Source organism: Gymnodraco acuticeps, unplaced genomic scaffold (assembly GCF_902827175.1).
Source record: "Gymnodraco acuticeps unplaced genomic scaffold, fGymAcu1.1, whole genome shotgun sequence".
Classification (NCBI taxonomy): Eukaryota; Metazoa; Chordata; class Actinopteri; order Perciformes; family Bathydraconidae; genus Gymnodraco; species Gymnodraco acuticeps.
Window position 1 is genome coordinate 681,093 of NW_022990317.1, and position 27,499 is coordinate 708,591.

The window sequence follows — 27,499 nt, forward strand, 5'->3', positions numbered from 1 at the left end:
AAAAAAAAAAAAAAAACTAAATGGGTCGCGAAATATACTTGGGCGGCCGTTAATATACCTGGGCGGCCCGCCCAAGTATAGTCTATGTGTGGGAAACCCTGGCATTGTATCACAGTCACGTAGCAAGAGCGAGTTGCGGTCATGTGGTTAGGGAGGTAACTCCTCTGCATATTTGATCCACAGCCAGGATAAGTAAACGTAAACTCAGAGTGAAGAACGAGTGCCTAAGTATCCTCCTGCTCACTACTAATATCATTCATCTGACCCAAGTTCCCATCAGCAAAAACACGTGGGTTTGCTATCCTGGCTCCAAAATGGTGGAATGAGCTCCCCATTGACATCAGGACAGCAGATAGCTTGCACACCTTCCGGCGCAGACTGAAAACTCATCTCTTTCGACTCCACTTCGAGCAAAATAACTATTAACAAAGCACTTATATACTAATAAAGGGCTGGCTTATCTAAAGCCAGTTGAGTAGCACTTGAAATGTTTTTGCTCTATGAAGCCTGATGTACTTTATGATTCTGTTTTCCTCAAGTTTGTATTTTGTTGGTCGAACGCACTTATTGTAAGTCGCTTTGGATAAAAGCGTCAGCTAAATGCAATGTAATGTAATGTAATCTGTAACCACACATATGAGTATATCATAAATGAGATGGTAAATGTTTGACTCACATTGAACTTTTACTGAAACACTGTCTGATGTATGTACACATTGTTAAGAGTTATCTAGAGGAGCAAATCTACCCATATTTATTTTCTCACTTAATGTTTTGTCAATTAATGGCAGGAAGTAATAAATGCCCATCATAGTGTCCAGCCCAAAGTCAGGACCCTAAAGATAGTCAGCTTACTTTCAGAGAAGACTAAGAACATTTCATTATATTTTAACTGAGGAAACTGACAAGACAGTGCTGAAATAATTTGTATCAGAAACAACTGGATAATAAATTATATTTTGGACTTTCAGAAAACAAGAGATTTGATGATGTTAAAACAACTTGAGGCCTAATAAGAAACATGTCTTTTGTGTAGATCAGGCATCAGTCAGACGAGGCCGACACAGGAAGCAGAGGCTCTTACCCGACTTTTGGCTGTGGATATTTCTGCTTTTAGGATGTCCGGGTCGTACTTGCTGGACGAAGACGATCTGGAATTCACTGCAGGTAATAAAAGGAAAAAATAGGAAAAAGAGAAGTGTTAGGGAGGCCCGACAACCTTCTTTCAAATGTTTATTTCACGGCTGATTTAGATTTGAACCAGGGAACGCTGACAGGAGGAACCTCTGAGCAAGAGACACGTAACTATTCACTAAAGTCAATCTGGGAAAGTGTGTTTACTTCTGAAGAAATCTCATGACAATCGTGAGGATTTATTTTGACAAGAACCTCATCATTAAAAGCAAACAATCAACCTCTCTGAAGGTGAATACTATATTTTTGTGATTTCAGAAAACAGCAAAGAAAGCAACACTGATGCCAAATGAAACCTTTCTACCCTCCTCATCTTCTCTTTTCTTCTTTATCCCAAAAGGTCAGCAGTGTCGAGGCAGGTTTTTCTTTGTAAACAGCCCAAATATGCAGTTCATCATTTAGATACCTAAGACTAAGACTGTTTTTTTGGAAGGGACATCCATAGCTTTTTTAGAGGATACCATTTGCTTAGCTGTCAGGAACACCTACTGTGCTGTTAAATCCCTTTCTGTTGGACTTCCAAAAGCTGCCTACATGTGGGACAAAGGGATCTGCAGGACTCACAGCTGGTCTGGGACGTGGACTTGTCCTTCCAGGCGTCGTGGAGCTGCCGGTACTCCTGCTGCGCCAGGCGGAGCCGCTGCTCCTTCACCTGGTAAATCTCCTTCTGGGCGCTGAGCGCGTCGCGGGCCACGGCCAGGTAGTCCCGCAGCATGAACTCCTGCTCGCGCTGCCACTGAGCCCGCGGGTCCTCCAGCTGGGTGCTCTCTGAAGGGAGAGAGGGGAGAGAGAGGGAAGACCATGAGTGGAGGAGGAAGAGGAGTTAGGTCTTGTAGGATATGAGCAAAAACCACAAAAACCTGCTTGTTGGTTTTAATGATTTATATCGAAAATATGATGTTCAGCTTTATGGTGTTGTTTATATATGAATGATGGAATCTAAATATGTGTTGGCAAGCATTTAGAAAAGCCATCAAATACGGCTCAGTCAAGCAGAGATAAGACTGATTACTTTACTTACATGTAAAGTTTAATGCCAAACATTTATTTATAAGATTTGAAAATGTCCTTTTGGATACTGACAAGACACCTGATTAATAGAACTGCTGTATCCAAATAGCAATTAAACCCATTAAATAACTGTAGGAAAGGTACACTTATTGGACTGGTGAGAAATTATTATAATGTAATGATCTTTTTTAAAGTTTTCAAATCCATGTATCTTAGATACTTGGGAAACAGTGTTTCCAGTTTATGAGAAGAATAACTTAAGACTGCTTATATAGGATGGTTCTTAAGTCCCCTTTACAGTTTTGGCACATAATAGACAACAATAAAACATACAGTTAGTCAGGTGAAGATAGTCAGGAGGGAAAAAAGATGATAGGGGATAAGAAACAGAAACGAGTAAAAATTGAAAGATAACATGTGAAAGGAACACATCAGAGTAAGCTCACTGGTGTTGTGGTCCACATAGTATGGTCCGACGGCGGGGTCGTACGCCTCCTCCCATCCCACCGGCAGCTCATCGCCAATACAGTCAGCAAACGTCAGAGGCTTCGTATGCCTGGAGAAAAACCAATAAGAAGAAAGACTCAGAAACAGAATCCCCCTCACTGTGATCAACAAACATCAGAACAGAGTTCAAATGTCAAATCACAATATGCAGCCACATAGGCATCACATTGTATGCATACATGAAAACATGTCAAATAATATATAGTATTATTCTAGAACATAGGTGGGAATGGAAGAAAAAAGAACAGAACATGACAAAATGCATTTGATTTTTAACAGGATTGTTTGATCTTTTTATAACATGTGTGCTTTGGTGTTAAAACTAAGAAGTGTAATAGTTTCTGGAAATTATTGTTGAAAAACTAAAACATGGATTCATCCTGGCTTAATAAAAGCAGTTTCAGGAGGAGGTAGTGTGTGTGTGTGTGTGTGTGTGTGTGTGTGTGTGTGTGTGTGTGTGTGCGTGCGTGCGTGCGTGCGTGCGTGCGTGCGTGCGTGCGTGCGTGCGTGCGTGCGTGCGTGCGTGCGTGCGTGCGTGCGTGCGTGCGTGCGTGCGTGCGTGCGTGCGTGCGTGCGTGCGTGCGTGTAGGGGGTGGGTAGTCTGGAGTTTCACTGAAGTCCTCTATTCACCTCAAAGGGGGGAGAAGGAGAAAGGGAGGGGGGGCTTTCTGTAGCTGGTCACAATAGGAGGAAACGGGCCCGTGGCATTCCACAAGCAGCGCTGACGCATCGCCTGGAGGTTTCTGGGGCAACCCTCGGCCTTACAGCGGCCTTACCCAGAGTGCACTGCAGCTGGGATGATCAATTCAACCCCTCTTACACGCTTCCACATAACTGAGGCTGAGAGCCAGAGGGTGTAATCCCACCTGTTGTTGCTCAATCTATACTGCAACAAGTGACAATCGCCATGTATCGATGGGAATAGATTACAACTTAGTCTCTCGAGTATGACCTTCCTTACTTTCTAAAGTTTAACCAAAAACTTTGTTAAAATATTTTTACTTCTACTGGTACTATTATTCATCAGGGCTGATATAATCAAGATTAAATCCTTGAGTCCCATATTTAGAAGGCTTTTAATCAGCTCCATTTATCAGGGTATATGAAGGAATCCTCAAGTCAACTTTAATACCTTTTAAGACCCTTTTCATACATTGTAAGACCTCATCGCCACTTCAAGTTTTAACCGGTTACATTGGCGACCAGAGATGGGGTCGTTACTAAAAAAAAGTAATATATTACTACATATTACTTTTTTTTTAAAAAGTAATATATTACACTACTTCGTTACTCTCTACATAAAGTAACTCGTTACTTTACTCGTTACTTTACTCGCAGGGCCGACCCGCCCCTCCAGGCAGATCACGCAGACTGCTAAAGTTTCAAACGTTCTCTTTAGTTCAGTTTCCATTGTCGCATAAGACTGATCCAGATAGTTCCTGAATGTTTTCCTATCTGACCATGGCTGTCTTCTGTCTCCTGCTATCTGTATTTTGCGCAGTATATCTCTGCTCACGCTGTTGCGTCGGCGTGTTCTCCTGCGTGTTGGCCATGTGTTGCACTGGAACCAGACTGGAACACACCGCCAAGACTTCAGCCGAGCACGTACGAACTGCGCATGCGTGAGTGGCAATAACTCTCCTTACCAGCAGGCGGCGGTAGTGTGTATTCGTCATTCAAAACAGGCAACAACCAGAAAACAGAGCAGAAGAACAGACTACGTGATATAAACAAACAACAAATAGCTGTGCGTTAGCTTCACCTTAGCATGTGTTCTTTGCAGGTGTTTGTTGAGGTTTGATTATGACTGATTTTAGTAAGTAACGAGGTAACGCGTGTCGGGGCAATGTTAGTAACTGTAGTGTGATTACTGAATTATAAAAGTAGCGTGTTACACTACTCCGTTACCAACAAAAGTAATATTATTACAGTAACGCGTTACACCCAACTCTGTTGGCGACACACTTTACCTCACATTGACTATATACTAGGGATGTAACGATATATCGAATATCGCGTTAAACAAATGTCTCAATACCGTCGTGAGACTGACAAAATATACCGCGATTTTTATTTATTTTTTAAATTATTTAAATTATTTTAAACCTTTATTCAACCAGATGGTCCCATTGAGATCATCAATCTCTTTTTCAAGGGAGACCTGTCAAACATGGCAGCAAGTAGGTTACAACATGAACATAAAACAACAGATAACAATAAAGGACATCGTATTTACAGGGCTACATGTACATACCTAGAGACATTGACAAGTACCAACAGTATATTTATATCTCGCCCTGTCCATAAGCCTCACCTTCTTGGCAAACACTGTATTGTTTTTGAAGTGGTGGAGAGACAATGCACAGTTTGACCCACTGCAGTCACCCATGGCCAAAGCATATCTCTCTGTCCCAGCAACATCAGTACCAAGCAAGAGAGTTTTTTCCACAGCAGGGGATATTGTAAACGCCCAAACATCCCAGCTTCTACCTCAAAATGTGGACATGCTCATATTCCTAAAAGATAGCCTTGATGATGCTGAGTGAGTGAGTTAGAGTTGAGTTACTTGAAAAACTAAAGTGAAACTTGATTTATTCTATTGCAGGGTCAGATTATTATATTGTTGACACTTTAAAATACTACTATCCTACTAAAATGCTGTACAAATCAGATTTATTATTTAATAAAGAAAAAAAATTCAAGTAAAAAAATTAATGTAAATAAATACAAAATTAAAAATAAAGGCTTTTTTTTTCTTTATCGCGATAAATACCGTACCGTGGACTTTGTATCGCGATATTATCGTACCGTGAGTTTTTGGTATCGTTACATCCCTACTATATACGCAGGGGTGCCCAACCAGTCGATCACACATCTCGCGATCGATCGCGAGATGTGTCTAAAAATAGAACAACAATATTCTGTTTTATCGTTAATGTCCTATAACATAATCTTCCTGTGCCAGAATAATGTACTTGAACGCATCAAAGCTTTGTGATTGGCCGGCGTGACCCCATGTGTCTGGGCGTGGCTGTTGGGCAGTGGGCACTATTTCGCTGATGTTGTCCGTGTCGGAGTGACAGTCCGCACACACACAAGACCGCAATTATGGCAGAAGCAAAAAAGCCCAAAATATATAATTTTCACTCCGAGTGGGAGGATGATTATTTTTGTATCTATTCCAATTCAAAGTCCATCTGTCTCATCTGCAATGCGAGTGTGGCTTTATCGAAGAAGGGTAATTTAGGAGCGGCATTTCAAAACAGTGCACAAACGCTACGAGACGGAATTCCCTCCTAATTCTGCCCTACGCTCCAAAAGGGGAGGGGCCTGAAAGGACAGCTAAATGCACAGCAGTCCATTTCCACCAGGCCCAACAACAAGAGCAAGGCTGCTACCATAGCATCTTATCGTGCCAGTCACGTTCTTGCGAAACACATGAAGTCTTTCAAAGACGGCGAAGTTGTGAAAGAAGCTTTCCTGGAGGCTGCCGACACGCTTTTGGGGGACAGTAAAAATAACAGAAGCATTTCAACAGGTTTTTGATATAATAAAAACTCAACTTAGATACCGTTATTAATCTGCTGTAAGTTTTAGTTTGTTTGAACTTATTCATTATAATTATTGTACAAAATGGTATAAGAATGCAAACTTAAATTGATTATAGTCTATTATCAATTCAGGTTAAGAAACTAGTGTTGCTTGCATCCTATTTTAAAAGGCATTTATTTGTATACTCTACTAATATGCAACAAAAAAAGGGTTTGATTCTAATAATGTTGTCTTTTTTATTGCACTTTGACAGCAGATTCCTGTGTAGCTTCAGATCTGAGTTGTCTTATTAGTAAGCCTCATTTATACTTTTGTAGCAACACTATTTTTATATAATGGCAAAGAAAGGGTTCAGAGTCTTTTCTTCTTTCCCTGTGTCATATGTGGCAGCACTGTTCAATGTTTCTTGAAAACATTACCCACTGTAGTGTGACGTGTGAATAAACTCCAACTCCGTATCAACAACACTGTTGTGTAACTTCAGTTAAATACTTGTATGTGTGTAGATTAGAAAGAGGTAAGATAAAGGAGCTGCAGTATTTTATGAAGTATTAATCATACAAAGGTCAGTTTTATTCAAGTAGAAGTGTGTATTTACCTGGTAGTAGGCTGTCAGTAATGGCTACGCCTCTCTATTTGGACTGGTAGATCTCAGCAGACTGGCAACTTTAAAAGTAGCTCTCGGTTCAAAAAAGGTTGGGCACCCCTGATATACAGTATTGATTGTCCTTCCTCCTTATCTTCCAACCATTTGGACGCAAACTTGCATTTCCCCATAACGATGTTGTTTAACAACCGGCGTAAACGGACCTTCGCGCGCTATCAAGCGATGTCCTGTTCAGATGACGTCAAACCCAACGGGATGCCATAAATAAACTACACAGAATCACACTACACACCTACGCAATGATTACATTCAGGCAAACTTTAGAATACAACCTCTTTGGACAATTTATATACTTATTAAAAACAAGCTACAACATGTAAGACCTTGGAAAATGCTGTTTAATACTTTTTAATAGCCTTCATTTTCGCTAATTTGATTTATCAACTTTTAATACTTTTTAAGACCCCGCGGACACCCTGATATATAAACCTAAGATAGTGTTAAAAGGAAAAATTAAATATAGATCGAGAAGAAGCAGAGTCTTTTCTTTGTTTACAGAGGTCAATGATCCACCAACAGGGGAAAAGAAAAAATATGTGAAAACTAAACTCTTAAAACAAGGATAAAGTTGCCCACTAAACGTTGAGGCGTATTTCTTTGCAACGGGTGCAAAACATTATATTTGTATATTCTAGCAGGTTGCATGCTTGGTCTAAAAAGCATTTGAAGAGTCTTTCTTACAGGTGTTTGTAGGCTGGATGATATACAACAGTCTCATCAATTTGAAACAATAAATATCCTTAATGTCAAGTGTAAATTACTTTAACAATTAACTTTATAGATGTTATACAAAAAAGCAAAAAGGATGCACCATTCCAGGTAACACACACAAAAAGAACACGTATTGTACATCAAATCTGCACCTTTTGCACAATAAATTTGACCTGCACACATACATGTAAATATAGTTACCAACCCGGACTCAGATATGTATATTCATTTAATTAAATTCTTTATTTACCTGTATATAGTTTTAATTGTATCTTTAGTTGTATTCATCTTGTGTGAACCTGTACTGTACTTTTGCTCTCACTCTGTTGCTGCTTAAACTCCTAAATGTCCCCACAGGGTCCATAAAAGTCAACCTTACCTTATGTTCCTAAGTGTTGTCCAACATGTTTCTGTAACATCACATAAACAAACCACATTGATTTCATGACGAGAGTAGAAAGCTCTTCTCTCTGGCTTTTCTCCTCTGCTGCCTCTTGTGTTTCGTGACAGCAGATACAAACAAACCCCTGAGCAGAAACTGAACTGGGTCCTTTTTCAGCTGATGAATAATGGAAGGGGCCCGGAGAAGACCCCCTCAGCTCCGCTCTAAATTTAGCTCAGGAAGACAGGGAGGCTTCTGCCAACCGCTGATGCCCCCCCAAAAAAGCCGGCTGGCTGGCTGGCTGGCTGGCTCTCTCCACATCCCATTATTTGATTCCTCTCTCCTCTCACCCGCTGAATCCTGTCATCTAATGGCGAGCCGAGGGGAGTCGCTGACCTAAACTCAGCACTCTGTCACTGCTCTCTGAGGAGAGGAGGACCAGCCTCCATTTCCCCGTCAGTCACTCAACAGAAACTAGTAGTCCTTTAACATGCTTCACTGCTTTAGTGGTTAAAGTGTGGGAGAAATATGGACAAACACTATCTGAAGTAGGCCTGTGACCTAAGTGTTTCATTGCCATATCTACACTGTAGCTAATGTACTAATCTCTAGATTTCCTTGCTCTCACTGAGACCTGGATTACTCCATCCAACACATCCACCCCAGCAGCTCTCTCCACAGCATATTCCTTCTCCCATACACCCAGACCCACTGGCAGAGGAGGTGGCACTGGTCTCCTGCTCTCTCCCAAATGGAGCTTTTCCCTCTTCAAGCTACTTAACTTCACTCCTTCCACCTTTGAATTCCATGCTGTCACAGTAACCCATCCTATACAACTAACCATTGTTGTTCTCTACCGTCCACCAGGCGCCTTGGGGAACTTCTTGGAGGAATTAGATAATCTCTTTTCACACATCCCTGAAACTGGTCCTCCCGCTGTACTTCTTGGAGACTTCAACCTCCAGACAGGGAAGATATCTGAACTAACATCTCTTTTAACCGCCTTTGCTTTCTGACTGTCTCCATCCCCACCAACTCATAAAGCTGGCAATGTCCTTGATCTCATATTCTCAAGGAACTGCTCTACTTCTAACCTCTCTGTAAACCCGCTCCACACATCCGATCACTTCTTCATTTCATTCTCTCTACCCCTTTCCAAACATAACAAACTAATCTCTTCCCATCTGGCACCTGTCCGCCGTAACCTTCGCTCCCTCTCCCCCTCTACCTTTGCCTCATCGGTGCTCTCAGCCCTCCCTTCCTCGGACTCGTTACAACTCCTGCCTCCAAACTCTACTGCAGAAACTCTCCTCTCTACTCTCTCATCCTCTCTGGACTCTCTCTGTCCTCTCACATCTCGGCAGGCTCGTCAGTCCCCTCCTGCTCCCTGGCTAAATGACACACTGCGTGCTAATAGAACCGTCCTTCGGGCAGCAGAGCGGAAACGGTGGAAATCCAAACACCATGACGACCTCCTAACCCAGGGGTCGGCAACCCGCGGCTCTCGACCCCTTTAAGCCCTCTGCTCTGGCTCCCTTGAGCTTAGACAAAAATAAGAAGGAAATAAAATTAAAGTATTTGTAGGACTATTTATCTTTATTGTTTCCCCGACTCAGACTGCAAGGAATCTGGGTGTGACCCTAGATAACAAACTGTCCTTCACTGCAAACATAGCTGCTACAACCCGCTGCTGCAGATACACGCTTTACAACATCAGGAGGATACGTCCCAACCTGACCCAGAAAGCGACGCAGGTTCTGGCACAGGCTCTCGTCATCTCACACCTAGACTACTGCAACTCCCTCCTGGCTGGTCTACCTGCATGTGCCATCCGACCTCTGCAGCTCATCCAGAATGCAGCGGCTCGTCTGGTCTTCAACCTTCCTAAATGTTCCCACACCACGCCGCTCCTCCGCTCCCTTCACTGGCTTCCGGTAACTGCTAGAATCCACTTCAAGACACTGGTACTTGCTTACCATGCTGCGAATGGATCTGGCCCTTCCTACATCCAGGACATGGTTAAACTGTACACCCCAGCACGTGCACCCGCACTGCGAGGGGGACCCAAGTTCCCATCAGCAAAAATACGTGGGTTTGCTATCCTGGCTCCAAAATGGTGGAATGAGCTCCCCATTGAAATCAGGACAGCAGATAGCTTGCACACCTTCCGGGGGAGACTGAAAACTCATCTCTTTCGACTCCACTTCGATCGATAGAATTACTAACAAAGAATTGCTAACAAAGCACTTATATACTAATAAAGGGACTGGCTTACCTAAAGCCAGTTGAGTAGCACTTTAAATGTTTTAGCTCTATGAAACCTGATGTACTTATATGATTCTGTTTTCTTCAAGTTTGTATCTTGTTGGTCGAACGCACTTATTGTAAGTCGCTTTGGATAAAAGCGTCAGCTAAATGCAATGTAATGTAATGTACACATGATGACAATAAAGCCTTGAATCTTTAATCTATCTAAATATGTATAAAAACATACCTTGATTTTACCACAACAATGACGCAGAAATACAGTTTGTTCTGTCAAATGTGTTTTTCTTATTTTCTTACGCATTGTCTTTCCATACATTTTAATGGTTTAGTTTAATGCAGCGTTTCTCAAAGTGTGGGGCACGCCCAATTAATTAATTCTTTGGACCTCAGGCCGGAATCGAACCTGGGTCCTCGCGGGCGGTAGTGGACTGTTACAGCCGGAGACTCGCAACGGCTGTGGACTTTCACAGCGCCGCTGCGCCGGATCCACACAACTGAAACCAAAATAATTTACAGACATATGTACAAAAATCTCTCATATACACATGTGAATCGCTCTCACACACACACACAACAGCTTTGCAGTCGGGAAGAAAAGCAATGTGGAGTGGCACCTCACCACTTCATAAGGAGTTTAACCGTGACACTTTTCGAAATCCCGTTTGTGTCCCCCCACTTTACAAATAGGTCTATGTTTATTATTATTTTTTAATGCAAGCCCTCATCGCCACGGAGGAGCACACAGCCTCTGTGAGCGAGCGAGAGAGAGAGAGAGAGACAGACACAGAGAGAGAGACAGAGAGAGCACACCTTTATCTATTTAATATAGCCTGGTTGTAAAAAATAAAGTAAGAAATCATTACAATGTGTACTATAAGACAGTAAAAATAAATAAATAAACAGTTTAAAAGGGGAGTGATTAGTAAAATATGCATAAATAGAAAGAAAGAATGCTAACTGTAACATAAGATAAGAATAAACAAGTTTAAATGATTTCTTATTGGTTGTGATCATATTCTAAAGATGTTTGGATTATTTAAAAGTATACAGCTCCCTTTCATATGAGTGTTGAGAGATGTATCCATAAATTCATTTTGTGCTCAAAGTGCACCAGATTGATGCATTTAACTTCAACATTTAAAAAAATATATTTCCGGGGGAGCATGCCCCCGGACCCCCCCACCCCCAAATAAAGCAGGTTAAAATAATTCAATTGAATACATGTTATTTTAGTAACACTGCAAAAGGGTCCCACAGACCCAAACAGCACACAAAGGTTAAAGGTAAGCATATCATAATGTTAAAATGTGCTAAATATATACACTGCAAAAAAACAAAAAAAAAGGAGTAAAAGTAGTTCACGACTTGTTTTATTTTTTTTAAGTAGCTCTCATCCTAAAAAAGGTTGGAGACCCCTGTTATAGAACGATACATTTGACAATTTTAAGCTTGGCCTACCATTTTATTGGAACGATGAGGAACAGGTGGGGCTTGAAAAGGCCCACCTGTTCAAAGTGGGGAATGACAGAAAAAGTTTGAGAACCACTGGTTTAATGGTTTAGTTTATGAAGTGCGAAACATTTTTGCAACTGCTGTTTTTTCCTGAGTTCAACGGCATGGGAAGATATGAAAAGTCACAATTATCATGGCTAAATTATTGTTATTCACGATATTATCCAAATAATCATTAAAATTAGTTACTCTTAAAGTGGCACTAGAACATACTGGAATACAAAGAATACGTGCCAAAATAGCTACGTCATTTAAAACTAGCACAAAACCACCAGAATATATAATATGTGATGAGGGTATAACGTGTTTTTGTTATGCTGTCAATGATAAAAATTACTCTTTTGTGTCACACGGACAATATTTCATTATCTTTACTATCCTGGGCCTGAGATAGTAGAGAGCCATGTGTCTTTGTAGGTTTTATCTCAACTATGAGTTTTGTTGTCCAATGGTATAACACTTACAAGACCAACAAATGAGAAGAAGTCAACACATAGCCGCTATGATGTGCTCATCCACTAAATCAGGGGTGGGGAACCTCCGGCCTCCGGGCCGTATACGGACCGCGAGACCAGGTAGAACCTGTTTTTCCTGGACAAGGTCAGGGTCCTTGAACACAACACGAGCCGAGCCTAACGTGTTGTCACGTGGTATATGTTTCGTCTGACGGGTGTAGCCCCCAGGAAATGCGCCGGAGTCTGATGAGAATATTCGTGGTGGCCAAACGGCGGTACTACACTTCCTTTAGGTTGCTGGGCCCGGAAACACTTTTTCCCATTGACTTACATTGGGAAAGAGTGGTCTGTAACTCGTTGGATTTTTTTTTAAAAACTAAATAAACAACCCAGTATGAACACTTGTATAGCCCTTATTAAAAACATTCGTTCCTCAAGTTGTAAAAATGTGCTAATAACGTTATTCTGAGAGTTATTTCCCTCTGCATTATGAACGCGCATCTAACCCACGGGACCACGCCGCCCGGCACGTTCATGTTACGTGTTCAGCACTACATGCGTTTATCTTTACCCATGGATGCACAATAAGAACGGACCATATCGCCTTACTGCCAGCCCACGGAGCTGTAATAATGGATATTGTACATGTTTGCTGTAATTCATCATTTGTAAAATATTATAGCCTACTACATGCCATGGGCTATAGGCTATGATGTTCAAATGTTGTACCGTAAATGTTGTATTAAATAAAGTTAATATTACCGACGTAGATTAACGTCCCTGTAGCTTCTTATTGCACTAAGAAGCTTATTGCACTGTGTATAAATATATATAAATATATAATATATATATATATATATATACAGTGCAACAATTATTTCATGCTAAATGAAGCTGTGTTGGATATCACTAGATCCTGTTACAGCGTAATATAAGTACATAACGATTGATGTGTACATTAGCATAATTACTAGCTAGCCGCTAGCTGCTAACTGCCGCCTCGTTAATATGAAATCCATCATAACAATCCATTACCGTGCTGTCATGAATGCGCGGTGCTGTTACGTGTACGCAAATTGACGTGCTTGATGTGAACGAGCATTTTGGTTAAAGTTGCGCATGCGCTATGAGCGCACATACGGGTACTTCTCAGGCATGCCGGGTAATCTGTGACGTTTCACTCTCTCAAAAGTTGGGCCATTTTGTCATCATGTGCTAATGAGCAACTCTCATAGGAATGAATGAGGCCCCGCCTCCCACGCTGTATCCAGTTCTTATTATACATCCATGGTGTAGTGCTTACGGAGAGCACCAGAACGCCGCTCCGGTGTCGGTGTCGGTACCACATCTGCTCGGGGTGTCACTACCCGATCTGCAGCTCTGCCCGATCTGCAGTGCGCATGTGCGAGATGGTCCGCGATATTGGACAACTCCGGACGGCAACCCAAGTAGGACACTTGACACAGTGGCTTTTGGCAAAGCTCAAAAATAAAACTCGAGAGAGATGAGTTATTGTTATTACAACGTGACTTCACTATTATTTAACAACTCTTTTTATTGGGTTCTTTTATTTGAGGTTAAGTACATTGTCAGAATAAGTGAGAAATGGATTTAACTTCTGTTAGACAGCTATATGCCATACATTTTTGCACACATTCACAGTAAATATGTATTCAGTATGATAGCTGCACATGCGCACTGCAGATCGGGCAGAGCTGCAGATCGGGTAGTGACAGTGACAATGGTACCTACACCGGCACTTACAATACCCATACACATGCCACAGTTTTTGCGTGGCTGTGTCTTTAGTTGTAAGCCCAGTGGCGATCTGTTCATCTGTCATACAGTCAATACCTTTGTTGTTATTAGCATCTGGTTAGCTAGCTATGCTAACGAATATAAGAAGCTTTTTCTACAACCACTGAGGTAAAGGCACATCTTTATATGATCATTATAGTTGTAAAAAAATAAGAGAATAAAGTAAACGGGTATAAAATACTATATGACAGTAAAACAAAGTTGTTATTAATAAACAAGAATACAGTTTGAAAGGGGAGTGATTTGTAAAATATCCATAAAGAAAAACAAATCTGCTTACAGTTCTGCTTCATATGGGTGTTGAGAGATGTATCCATAGATCTCCTAATGTTGCTCTCAAAGTGCACCAGATTGATGCTTTTAACTTCAACATTTAAAAAAAAATCTTCCCGGGGGAGCATGCACCCGGACCCCCCTAGAGGAGGTTAGATCCCCCCCCCCACTTAAATCATGTTCACATGGATAGGAAACTAAATACATTTGCACACATCTTGTGTCCATATCTTTCTGTTTCGGTGGTCATGCCACAACCATGCATGTGCATGCATGCATGAGTTATGGTAAGATATCTGGATGGTTGCTTTTTCTTTGCACGGCATGAAAGAAAGGCGAAGTTAATGGGCTGTGATTTTAGTATTTTTAAGCAGAAGTCAATCATTTGTACGGCCCTCGGAGGATGTTGAACAAATTGAAATGACCCTTGAGAGGAAAAAGGTTCCCCCCCTGCACTAAATGCATCCACACTGGTTACACAATAGTCGTCCAGATACCTAAGCCAAACACATTTTACCAACCGCAGAATTCTATAATACAATCTAAATGGAAAATATTTTCTCATAAACCAGATCTACACAGAAATAAAACATGGACTGGTAAAAGTAATGCATACTGTATACAAGTGAAGTCATAAGCCACAGCAGCACCCACAATAGTGCTAAATTGAAACCTCATTATTTGAAGCTACATGTACCCCGTTTAGTGCTCAATTTTTCAAAGCTTAATATTCTGAAAGTCTACGCTCACACTCTCTATTTGCAGTGTCATTATTTCCCGAATTACATGACTCATAGCTCCTTTGACCTTGATAGGAGAACATGCACTGATGTAAGGGGGAAGAACTTAGAACTGAGGCTAACTTGTGTTTTGTGTTCAAATTCATTTGACGGATTTTACACTTTGTTGAGGCTCCTATTGTGTCTACAACCGCAAGCAATATACAGATTTCATCAGTTCCAACCCCCTCAAAAATCTGAATATTGAAATATTTTGGATGGGTTAGTTAACTTGCTTTCAAAGCCATTGCTGACAAATTTGAGACTGATCCGATTTGATCAGATTGCTCAGATGAAGCAGCTTGCTGTCACTTGGATGACTTGCAGAGTTGCTACTTGCTACATCCTTAAAGGCCGAGAGCATCCTGCGCCGAGACCAAGCACTGCAATGTTGCTCATAGTTTTAGGATTTATTATTTCAGGTTAGTCAAGTGAACAAAAGCATGCACATGCACACAAAATCATTATCTCTTATGCAAGCCTGACTAAAGCCAGGATAAGATTTTGGTTGTTGCTTAAAAGTAGCCACTTTAATCAGAAAACTTCATTAATCCCAGGGGGAAATGGGGCTTGTGACAGCTGCTCCAATTTCAAATGAAATAAATAAGACAAATAAGAAAAAAATTGACAAATATGTATAACAATCTAAGAAGTTAAAGTAAGAATGTGCAATACAAAATAAGAGAAAGACATTTATATTGTAGAAGTTAGACTAAAACGATAATAATGAGGCAGTCACTGATTTGAAACTGATGTTATGTGGAATGTTTCCTCCTATTATGTCCCGACTAGAGTGTGTAACTACTCCACCTTACATAACTGCTAAACCTACCAATTAATAAGTACGGGTTTCAGTGGAGAATGTCACATGATAGTCTGCATGTTTTTTAAGAAGCTTATCTGAAGCTAACTCTGAGAAGAAAACACTGAATTCTTGTGATATTTTGGCATCAAAAGGGTCAGAAATGTATTTGCAGGACATCCATACAGGTGCGGTATCAGCCTCTAAAACCCAATATCAGCCGAGGCCAGGTACACACACACACACCCCCCCCCCCCAAGTTTCACATACCAAGGTAAACAGCCAGAGTGTTCCTAATGCAAAGTGACAAAGCATGCGACAGCGTGCAAACACACAGGGAGGCGGGCTGCATATCTCAACGGTGAGTCAGACGGCGTATAAATTCCTCAAGTCGAGTTATGAGGCTCCCAACAACACTTCACAGCCGCTCAAGGTCCAACAGTGAAAGCAACGCACACGCACGTGCACACACACAACACAACCCTTTTGCTCTCAAGGTTTAATCCGTAATGATTCAGTGAAGAATTCAGTGAAATTGTGAATTTATCATGATTAAGACAAATTACAGCAGGGACTTGCCTCAGTATTTCTGCACATTACCCTCCCCATAAAAGCACGGAGCGTTATCCAGATAACATTCCTTTCAGCTGACGATATGCATTCAATGCGTCACAAAGAGGAAGGATGGATGATATTGCACTTTAAAGAATGTATAAGGGCTCGAAGGCAACTTGGCTGAATACAGAGATTTTCTTCTTTTACTTCTATTGTTCTTCCCTTTTCGTTCCATTTATTTTCTTGTTTCAGTCCTTGTGAAATTCAACAGAAATATTTATAAGCGGAGTATGTTTTAGGAGCCTGTGGCCACCTTTTTATATGTGACTGCAAGACTCAAAAAGAGAACAATTGTTTGTTTTCTTTCGATATTTAGTTTTAAATGGCCAAAAAATGCCAGAATTGTGAAGAAATCTAAATGTAAAACACATGGCTATGTTGGAAAACTTCACTTGAAATCAACACCCAATCTTCCACTATATCAGATGTTCAACTAAAGAACATCAGATATCTGTTCCTCTGGAGGGCCCCAGGCAGTTCAAAAGAAATGTAAACACACAAAGCTATCAGTGTCAAAAAAAAGGCTTGCTGTCTTTCTTCATTCCTAAACCACAAACTATAATGGAAAGGTTTTCCAATGACTGCAGCTGTAAAATAAAAGCTGACTGGTGCTAACTTTTTTTTGTATATTTGTGTCTCCTCATGTTTTTTCTCAGAGAACTTCTTCTATTAGTATCATCTGAACCCGGTTCTGAGCTTCCTTGCAACCCTTGTGATGTAAGCATTTAAGCTTATGTCACTAATGCAACATATAGCATTATGTAATTACTCAAATGTTTCTGCAGCAGTACAGGTAGAAAAGCTTTGCTGACATTGGTAATCCAAAAGCAAACAGCCAACACTCATCAATCACCTGATACATCAGCAGTAAGGTAACACAAAACCAAAAGGGACATTTTAAATAAATCGCAAAGGAAAAATACAAGAACTTATTAAGAAGATGTGACGTACATTGTTTGTGGTGTATTATATTTATTATACGTTAAGCAATCTTAACCATTGTTGCTTCCATTTCCATGAACAATCAGCGAAGTGTGGTCATATCTAGGGATGGGTATCGTTAGGATTTTATCGATACCGCTTATCGATACCGGTATTTTTCGATACTCTTATCGATACTTTTCAATAATTTGGTGCTCAAAATTATAGACATGATTACAAGATGTGAAGATTAAACGGTAATTTTATCGTAATTTATTTGTATTTATTATTTAATGTAACTTTTTCAATGTCATACCAAGCAGGTATGAGTGTGTTTGACAGTGTGTCTCTGGAAGGGGGGCGGTAATTAGACGCAGTTCATAAATCCATGTAAACATGACCGTTATTCAGTTAAAACGAGACGCTGCGTGCGCACCTCCTAAACCGGAAGCTCCGGTCGGCTAACCATTATAATCCATTTATTGCGTTTATTATTTATAATTGTAATGATGGATTATCAGTAATCATTTTAAAGTTACACAGAGACATTGGATTAACTGTTTTTATGCCCTTAAACACAACTTTTGATCACAAAACAGCAAAGGTAAGACATAACTATCATCATGGCTACGTAAAGTGAAGTTGTTTTCTTGCTCTTTCCTGGCTGCTAGTTCAGTGAGTTTTGGTCGTACAGTGATGAGACTTAAACCAATGGAATCAGCTTTCATGTAATATGTTGTTTGTGCAGATAAAATGACGCAGAAAAGATCGCTTTTGCCAGTTATATGCTAAAGTAGCCTTAGCCCAGTTAGCCTGTTTTGCTAAGTGTTGATTTAGACTCTTGGTGTTGGACTTCTGTTCCGTGTAGGTAAACTGGTTAATATCGTCTGTTAGCTGAGTTTTTCCCGTTAAGTGGGTATGCGTCATTAATAGGTTGTTAAATATTAAGAAGCCTTGAGACGCTGTTTCTAGCAATATGTTGCGTCTGCCCCTATGGTCTGCCCCCGGGAGTCTCACAATAATAAGAGCGCTGTTGGGAGAGATGAGGGTTCCCAACCAACCAGAATTGTTTAAACTAAGGAAGTAGCGTAATTCATATATCGATAGCAGCACCGTTTGTCCAACGGCTTAACGGTATACCAATACCGTCCAATCATGTACCGGTAATGACTTAGTACCGGTTCTCGATACCCATCCCTAGTCATATCACATCAAGAAGACTACAGAAAAGGTGGTATCTGTATTAATGGCTCATAGCTCGCAACAGGATTTACTGTCCTGGGTCATTTTGGTTCACTGTTTAGTCTGTACATTATCAGAGAGTCAGGACAGGTGCCAGCTTCCAGAGACCGCAGAATCATCTTGTAGTGGCCTAATTTGTATGGCCAACAGTTCAAAGTTCAGAGAAGCTGCCAGTGCACGAAGCAATACATATTTTGTATTATAATTTGATGAATAGCTGATAAAATAGCTGATTAACCCATTATTAAAATAGTTAAAACATGTCATTTTGATATCAGAACAATAGTAATCAAAGTGGAAGAATAGAGTAGAAAATGTGAAGATATTTGTAGGAGACAAACCGATTTCCAGAGTTGATTTGAAGACTGACACAAGTCTGACACAGGTCTGAGCTGCAAATGTACAACAGTATCATAAATGTAGATAATTGAAATTAAACCTCCCCTTAACCCTAGGGAACGGCATTTACAACAATTATATTAAAATGTTATTGTAGTATGTTAGAATGGCTATGATCAATCGATTAGGAACATGTAAAAGTACAGAGAAATGTGTGACAATAATTGAAATGCTATTAAAAAAGTCTAGATATGCATGGTAATCTGAGCTAACCTGAATAGCAGAATATATTTAGGAGTTCTAGCTTTTTATTTGAGCCTGCAACAATAAAAACAGTGTGGAATTGTTTGGGTGAGAAGCACCACTGATATCTGCCGTCAGACGGCACATTTCAGCACTTTCAGGTGAGCATTATTGTTGTGAGCAGCCTCAAATGATAAATTATAGGATGGCTGGTTACGTATTAGAGAAAACTAGAATGCAGCAGGCCAGCCTCTGTGCAGTGAAGTTAACGGTTTGCAGGGCTGCACTTTGACCCTGTGCACCTTGGCAAGCAGTGAAAGGGGTTTTAGATGAATCAGGCCTTTGGTTGGCGAGTGTGCGCTGCTCTGTCCGTCACGTCGTGCGTTTCAGGAATGTGTGTGTGTGTGTGTGTGTGTGTGTGTGTGTGTGTGTGTGTGTGTGTGTGTGTGTGTGTGTGTGTTTAAGGACTTTGTTTGGGAAGGTTTCTAGTCTTTATCGCTGCCTCTAAGTGTAAAATGTTGTGTTTCCAACCCATGGTACGACTGTTTGACTCACTTTTGATACCAGGGGCTTTTCTTTAAGTTTCTTTCTCAGGTCATCAGATGCTCACAAAACGCTTGAAATTACTGTTTTAACAGGAGACTATGAAGAACATCTACTTCGTCAAATATTGTATAACGTGCATTTACCGGCTGCCATTTTTGTGACATTTCTCTGATCATTTGGAGACCTACAGTGTTTTGACGTGAGCTAATCGGCAAAGCTCTCTCAGGGCCTGGGCTGAATTGAGACCAGAAAAAGTACCAGATATCAGATACTATCCACAACTTTTCCAATCAGGAATCCAAAAGAGAGTGAACTGAATTTAGTAGATCTGTGCCAAACCATGGAGTGGAAACACAGAAGAAGTGTATGGCTGGATTACAGCTACATTTTACCTAACATTTATTGGGAAGAAATGAAACTAAAATCAGTGTGGAAAGGCATTTGTTATTTGAAAAACGTACAAACTAATGTAAAGTCAGTTAAGAATACTCTCTACTTGCATAAATGTGTTTAAATACAGACACAAAGTAAGCCTAATACAATAAGTACAGAATTGGTGCGTCTTCTCACACTAACCTCCCCACAGAAAGAAAAAAAACTTCCCCTAAGCCTCTAGAATTCCAGACATAAGCCATTAAAGGGATTTTGTGTCAAAGTCCGAGGGGTCTTAAGTAACTGGTAAAGATGAAAAACCAGTCCCACCATGAAAACTGCCCCCCCCTCTATACTGTGGAGGCTGTTTTGTACAAGTGGGACTGTGTCATGTCGCGCTGCATGCTTAGCACGCTAAGCCTATTACACTGATGGATTTCTATGAGAAAGAGGAAAAAAGGTAACTCACACCTGATTTGTAATTGCAGGAATTTAAATGAAGCATGCTTTTATGGCAAATAAAATCATGCATTTCTCCCCTTTAACAAACTCATTGAAGTATTTTGTAAAAATATTTGGAACATGTAAGAGTGTGCAGTGTTTCCCACAGATCGGAAATATACTGTTCGCCGGAACCTCGCAGCGGAGTTACTGCGGAGCGCATAAAGCAGACCCTTCACGCGATAGCAGAGCGAACAGGTACAGGAGGGGTAGTTAACCGATCGCAGATGGCGTCGTGCTCGTGGACGGATAAAAAAAGATAAAACCTAAATGGGTTTTAGGTTTATACTATATACTTTGGCAGACGTTAATATACCTGGGCGGCCCGCCCAAGTAAAGTCTATGTGTGGGAAACCCTGAGTGCGTCGACTCCACCATCATATATTTATTTACTTATGAATAAAATCCATTACTTACATGTCCCACCAGGACAACTGTAATATATTATATATATTGGACTCCAAATGGTATATCTTACGGTAATTGACTTCCATCCATTTCACTCTTGTGTTTAATATTCAAGGCAGGCATTGGCTTCCATTGATTGTAACTATTGTGTTTAACCTTATAGGGGCCCGATAATGCTTTTTAGGTTTTCCCTTTCCTGTAGTGTGTTATATAGGTTTGTGTGCATGTAAATGGTCTGCAAAGGCTAACATGTATCAATTGGACTCCTTTGTTTACTTCCACGACATAGTGACATCACTACGTAACATTTGTACTTCTTTTGGACAGTGCTCCAACACATTGTATGTGATAGGCTAATAGCAGCGGAACATCTGTTCAGCCGGTCAGCTAACCAATCAGAGCAGACTGGGCTCTGGTTTCAGACAGAGGGTGAAAAGAAGTGCTGCAGCACAGGCAGCATGAGAAAAATAAAGAGCTTGTTGAGCATTGAAAAACACAATTTTGAAACCTGAACATTTGCTTAATAGGGCCCTTGAAAGGCAGCCATTGGCTTATTGTGTTTAACCTCTAAGGCAGCAACTGGCTTCCGTTTATTTCACTATGAGGTTTGAATGACTAGAGAATCATTGGCTAACATCCATTTAACTATGGAAAGATAAACTGCCAAAGACCTGAAACTTGTTTGAGATGCTGTGAGTAATCAATCTCTGTTCGGAAACTTAGTCACATTTATTTGTTTTAAGTTGTTATGTTTGCATAGTTATGCTGCAGTATTCCTCGACAAAATTAGATCACTATTTGCCGTGCCTTAACGTTTGCTCACTGTTTGTTTCTTGGTTATGTTGTGTTGACAATAAAGTTGATTAATTCTGTTGAAGCGCCATGGAAAGCACAAACGTTTGATATACTTTATTAATCCCCGTGGGGAAATTGTTTCTCTGCATTTGACCCATCCTAGTGTTAGGAGCAGTGTGCTGCCATTTTGAACGGCGCCCGGGGAGCAGTGTAGGGAACGGTGCCTTGCTCAGGGACAGTTTGTAGCAGTGGCCGCAGAATAAATATATTAATTTAACAGTTTGGTTAAACCACTAAGTCCGACAACGCCACCCCGGGAATTTCACCCAGGGAAATGTGACAAGTTTTAAGTCACTAGGACACACAGGTTCGGTTACTCATGGAACAAGAGACGTGGTTCAATTATCAAAAATAGAACAGTTTATTTGTATACAATAGTAAAAATACAATTTATAAAAACAGTCACACAGGGCTATATCCAAAAGGGAGAACGAACAAGGGGGCTGAGGCTTACCAGTGGGGGAGAGGGTCAACGAATGAGTAGAGGGACTTGGTCTTGCCGGGACTTGAACTGGTGACCTTCCAGTTGCCAAGCCAAGTCCTTATCGACTTCGCCACCACCGCCCCCCAAACAGGAGCTCACAGCTCCTCTAGTCTGTGATAATAATTTAAAACTGACCAAAAAAACAACAACCATGATGGATTGCTCATTTCAAGTTTAAAGTCTCTTTAGGAGTATTCTATTTAACGATGCAGTACGAGAAAAGGAAACTAAAGGCTGAGTGGAAGGCAGTAAACTAAATACTGATGGTGATGTTACGTGATTTGTGGTTCATTAGTAGGGCAGGTCATTGGCACGGCGCTTTACTGAGGTCATTTGTGTCGCTATTTAGGTGTTATGAAAACAAATACAACATCAAGCGAGCATTCAAAAATCAAAGTAGAAATAAAGACTCCCAATTTGCATTATATTACACAACCACACTTAACATAACCCAATAGCATCCCCAAGAGTGTATTACCGGGGATATTTATAACGGGTACTGACTCATGAGAAGGTTTCTGGGATTTCTAACATGCTCTTTTTTTAATGACATGAGGGTGTCTTGCCATCTGTTTACTCCCTGCCTCCCGTTTCAAGGCTTATGAGACTAAAAGCAGAGCACACTGTGAGAAGGAACACCATGTTTATCATCCCCTAGATGTTCTTGAAGCTTTCAGAATACGCCAAAGGATGACAATCAGCTTCAAGGTTGAATCAGTCATTCAAAAAGCTACGTGCAGCTCTGACAGCAGACATCATATTTGCAGGAATGTTTACTGCTCTTGTTCTCATTAGGATGATCTCTTATTGTGATACAGACTTTTATAACCCTCACTTAAAGCCGTTTCCAGGTTAACGACCAGTAAAGCTCTTTTCACAAAGGTAACTGAAAAAGGCAGCAGGAAGCCCCAGGTGTGTCATATTAGAAAACGAATTGCTAACTATGGTGGTCAGTGTTTCCCATACATCGATTCATTTGTTGGCGGGCCGCCACAATTAAATATCGTCCGCCACAAATAGATCTCATTTTTTTTATTTCTATTTTTTATAACGTTTTTTTTTGGTGGTCTAATCTCTAATGGATAGTGAGGTGGGCTGATGATCGGAAAGTTGCGAGTTCAAATCCCGCCTGGAACACCACCACTAGTGTAAGTCGCTTTGGAATAAAGCGTCTGCTAAATGCCTAAATTGTAAATTATATTTTTGGGAGAATAAACCCCACAGATCCTCAACTCTGGTGTCTCACTCAACTCAACACAGAGCAACAAGAACGTTGTCTGCTACAGTTGCCATTAACTTGCATGTATTTTGTTATTTAAGGGGGGGGGATGCGTGGGCCGACCGAAATAGAATCAAATTCTGTGGGAAACACTGATGGTAATCAAATAAATAATCTTACTTCTTTAAAAAAAAGTCGCAAACATTGTCTGGTTCCACATTCTCAGATGGGATGATATGTTTCTTTGTCGTCCAAAACAGAATACTGAATGACTTTAAGGTCAGTATAAGATTAAGTTGGGCAAAATAAAACATTCAAAGCCGACCTTAAGCTGTTGATAATTACAATGGTATTTCTTATATACATTTTGCCTGACAAAAGGTCAATGTATCAAAACTTTGCTGCCTAATAAATTGACTTGACATTTAAAGATAAACAAATAATTAACATGTTGAATTGCCTTGTTTTGTTCGACCAACATCTCAGTCCAAATGTCCATAGTCTCAGTATTTAATTGATTGTTAGGCAACAAGTTTTTGCATTTGAGAAATGTTGACAGTTTTTTGGCATTCTTGCTTGAAAGTTTTTCTAAATAAACATGGATTATAAAAAAGTGAATGATTCATTTGTTGTCTAATTGTTGCAGCTCTATTTTGAATGCTGAGGCTCTTATGTCGATTATTTTCCCCATCCGTCTCTTCTTTTTTGTATTTGTTGTATTAAAAGACTACACCTTTAGAGAGAGACTTCAATTCACAATATTCCTCAGAAGAGAAATAACCACATTGCCTGCAGATAAAGACCTAAAGTAAAAGACTTCAAGCCAAATCCTTTGGGATATCTTACAGGAGCTTAAGACATGCTAATAAATACAATTAAAGAGATTTGAGAGAAGACATTAAAGACAACATGAATTACACTGTATGAAAATATTTTGGCGACATTGTTTATGACTTGATTTGTGTACCAAACAACTAGACATAGCGCTGTAACACGTCATAAGGTCTGGTGATGATGGTCATACTAGTTTTAGGTATAAACATGGGTGTCTGGTTTTAAGAAGAGGTCTGATTCAGCATCTTTATCCCAGAGCGGTCGAATGATGATGATGATGATGATGATGATGATGATGATGATGATGATGATGATGATGATGATGATGATGATGGATGCTTTGCAGAGTACATTTTGGCCTATTTTCAGTAACTACTGTATACTAGGCCTTCATGTTTCAGTTACCTTTCTAGCAACACTGCCAAACACTCGCTAGATCCAGATGCTCTGATTTTGCTCACATCCATTGTTAAACATCAACTGAATATTTGGCTAGTTTGGACTTTTGGTTGGACAATATGAGTAACTCTTGATTTGCATTCTTAACATTTGCAGGAGAAAATAGTTGTATCATGAATCACATTCAGAGATACATTTCAAAACTAGTGTTAGCTGGAAGAAGGTCCAATATGAGCTTTAAAGAAAATAAATGTTCTTCCAATTATGGACATTCTGCTAATTTATAAAAATGACTGAAAAAAACAGCCTATCCATCCTTGGTAGTAAAAGTATTTCCAATTTGTTTTCCAATTAGCTGTTGATATTTCTTTTGGGAGGGGGCTACAACTTTGTATTTGCCACTGCTGCATTGAATTGTGTGGCATTATATGTAATAATCTATTTACAGTCTATGGTGATAATGCATATTTGCAGGGGTTTCCATTTCAATGTCCTATTTCCTTATATGAATATGCACAAGTCACATTTGTATTATTTTAACAGGACAGGTGATTTATTTCAATAAGGTGCTTGTAGCTTGACTCATGATAACCTGCAGCAGGTCAAAAGTCATCCATCTTTCCAGTAGTTTTACAACATCTTGATCTCACACACACACACACACACACACACACACACACACACACACACACACACAGAGAGAGAGACACACACTCCTACCTGTCTCTGGGGTCGATCCAGCTGGTGCAATGGTTAATGTGGTCAACGTAATAGACTTTGCCATCAAAGTCTCTGGCCTCCTCCCAACCCTCAGGTAGTGGCAACTCCTTCCTTGGCATGTCAGGCGAGTCTCCATGTAATTAACTCCTCTCTACTCAAAATCATAACGAAGGGAAACCATCGCTTTTCTCTGTCATCATCATCAGCAACAGTATCAGCAGTTATTCCCAAAATTCCCGGTTTGATGCAGTTTGGATTAGGCCATCATAATAATAATCCATAATAATCCACAGATTAACAAGGAATCAAACCTAAAAAAAGGGGGGGGACTGTTAAAAGAAACTCAAGAGGATAAAAAGTAGTTCCTGCAGGCTGCGCATCAATTCTTATCTGAATCATCCGTAATATAAATAATAACGTGGCGCTATTTGACGAGTTTTTCCAAGTGCATGTTATTGCAACTTTTCCCTGCAAACTTTAAAGGTGTTTTAGTGATAACTTCTGAAGTTTAACAATTATCCGCGGTCCACAAAACACCAGCTTGTTTCAACAGAAAGGCAAGAAAGTCCTAAAAACCTCCAGATAAAACAGAAATAATAAAAGGGCTGGTAATGTGTCCAGGGCAGCGGTGTTTCACAGGGAGAACCGTCCCAAAAGAATTCCTCTAAAGTCCCCAAACTGGACTCGTTTCTTCTTCTCTCCGACAGGCCACCATGTTTAGCAGCAGTAACCGATGCTAGCCTCGGGGAAACAAACAGAGTAAACACCGCTGAGAGAAGAAAAGTAACCGCTGGATCCACAGTCGTTACAATCCGGTAAATCCTCCAGAAACTTTGTTCGTTATTTTTGTTTAGTTATCCGTTTAAAAGCCGGACAGGAGAGGAGCAGTGGCAGCGGCGGTAAAGTCTTTCCCCGAGTCCCGATGACTTCGGCCGGTTCGACCGCTGTCAAGATACAAACATTCACCACGACTTCCGGTTATTGTTTCAAAAATAAAATATTAATTGAGAGATTTGGTCAGCAAAATAAGACTTCCGGTCATACTTTTCAAATGCAGAATCAGTGATATTAAGTTACTGAGTACATTTAACTCAAGTACTGTACTTAGTATCATTTTGCGTTAACTTTTATACATTTTTCTAATAAAAATGTTTAATTGTTTTATCGATTTATAATTGTTTCAGTTTCGTTGTTGTGTAGTTTTAGACGGTTTGACGACTTGGTTTCTTTTAGATTCCTATGATATATTTATATCTACAAAAAAAATCAAATCAAATGAAATAGTGTGTTTTATACATGGTTTTATACCAATAGCCCACTTGCCTTCAAGGATTCGTGGATGAACAAACTTTTAAGGCAACACTGCCCTCTGCAGGTCAAAATGTAGAACTGCTTAATGGATCAACTTCATATTCAATAAAGTATGACTTCAGGTCAGTTTTACAGGATGCATTTCTCCAGTTGATTTAGCTGTAATAAAATAAAAAGAATATCCTGACAGCAATTTAGCCTCAACACTTTGAATATGACACGTTCATTTATAGGTATGAAAAGCACATGTTTGTTACTAGAGGCATAGTTTACGTGTTCAGCAATTCAAAACATATTGATTACATAAATGCTAAGATTAATTAACATTAACAATATTAACACAAAAAGATAACTCATTACACACAGTTCAACTGATACGAAAAACGTACCTACTTTACAAATAAATTAGCGCTTCAAATTTTGTATGAATATCTTTGTGAAAATCAGCAGTTTATCATTGAGAAGTATTGATTGTTTTCACCAGCTTCCATATCATGTGACTTAATTACTCCAAAGCAATGCAGAATTATATTACTACACTGAACCAGATGGATTCGAG

The 27,499-nt window shown here is 40.1% G+C and overlaps 1 protein-coding gene across 1 annotated transcript in view; it reads right to left on the reverse strand.

The window, feature by feature from the left end:
- The window catches only part of wwc1 (WW and C2 domain containing 1), a 71,973-nt gene extending 45,384 nt beyond the window's left edge, over positions 1-26,589 (reverse strand). Inside the window, exons 1-4 of the mRNA XM_034223055.1 lie at positions 25,630-26,589; positions 2,652-2,761; positions 1,759-1,962; positions 1,085-1,161 (exon numbers count right to left, since the gene is read on the reverse strand). Of these exons, the coding sequence (XP_034078946.1) occupies positions 1,085-1,161; positions 1,759-1,962; positions 2,652-2,761; positions 25,630-25,748 (510 nt within the window). The 5' untranslated portion in view covers positions 25,749-26,589. The remainder of the gene's footprint in view (positions 1-1,084; positions 1,162-1,758; positions 1,963-2,651; positions 2,762-25,629) is intronic.
- Between the last annotated feature and the right edge of the window lie 910 nt (positions 26,590-27,499).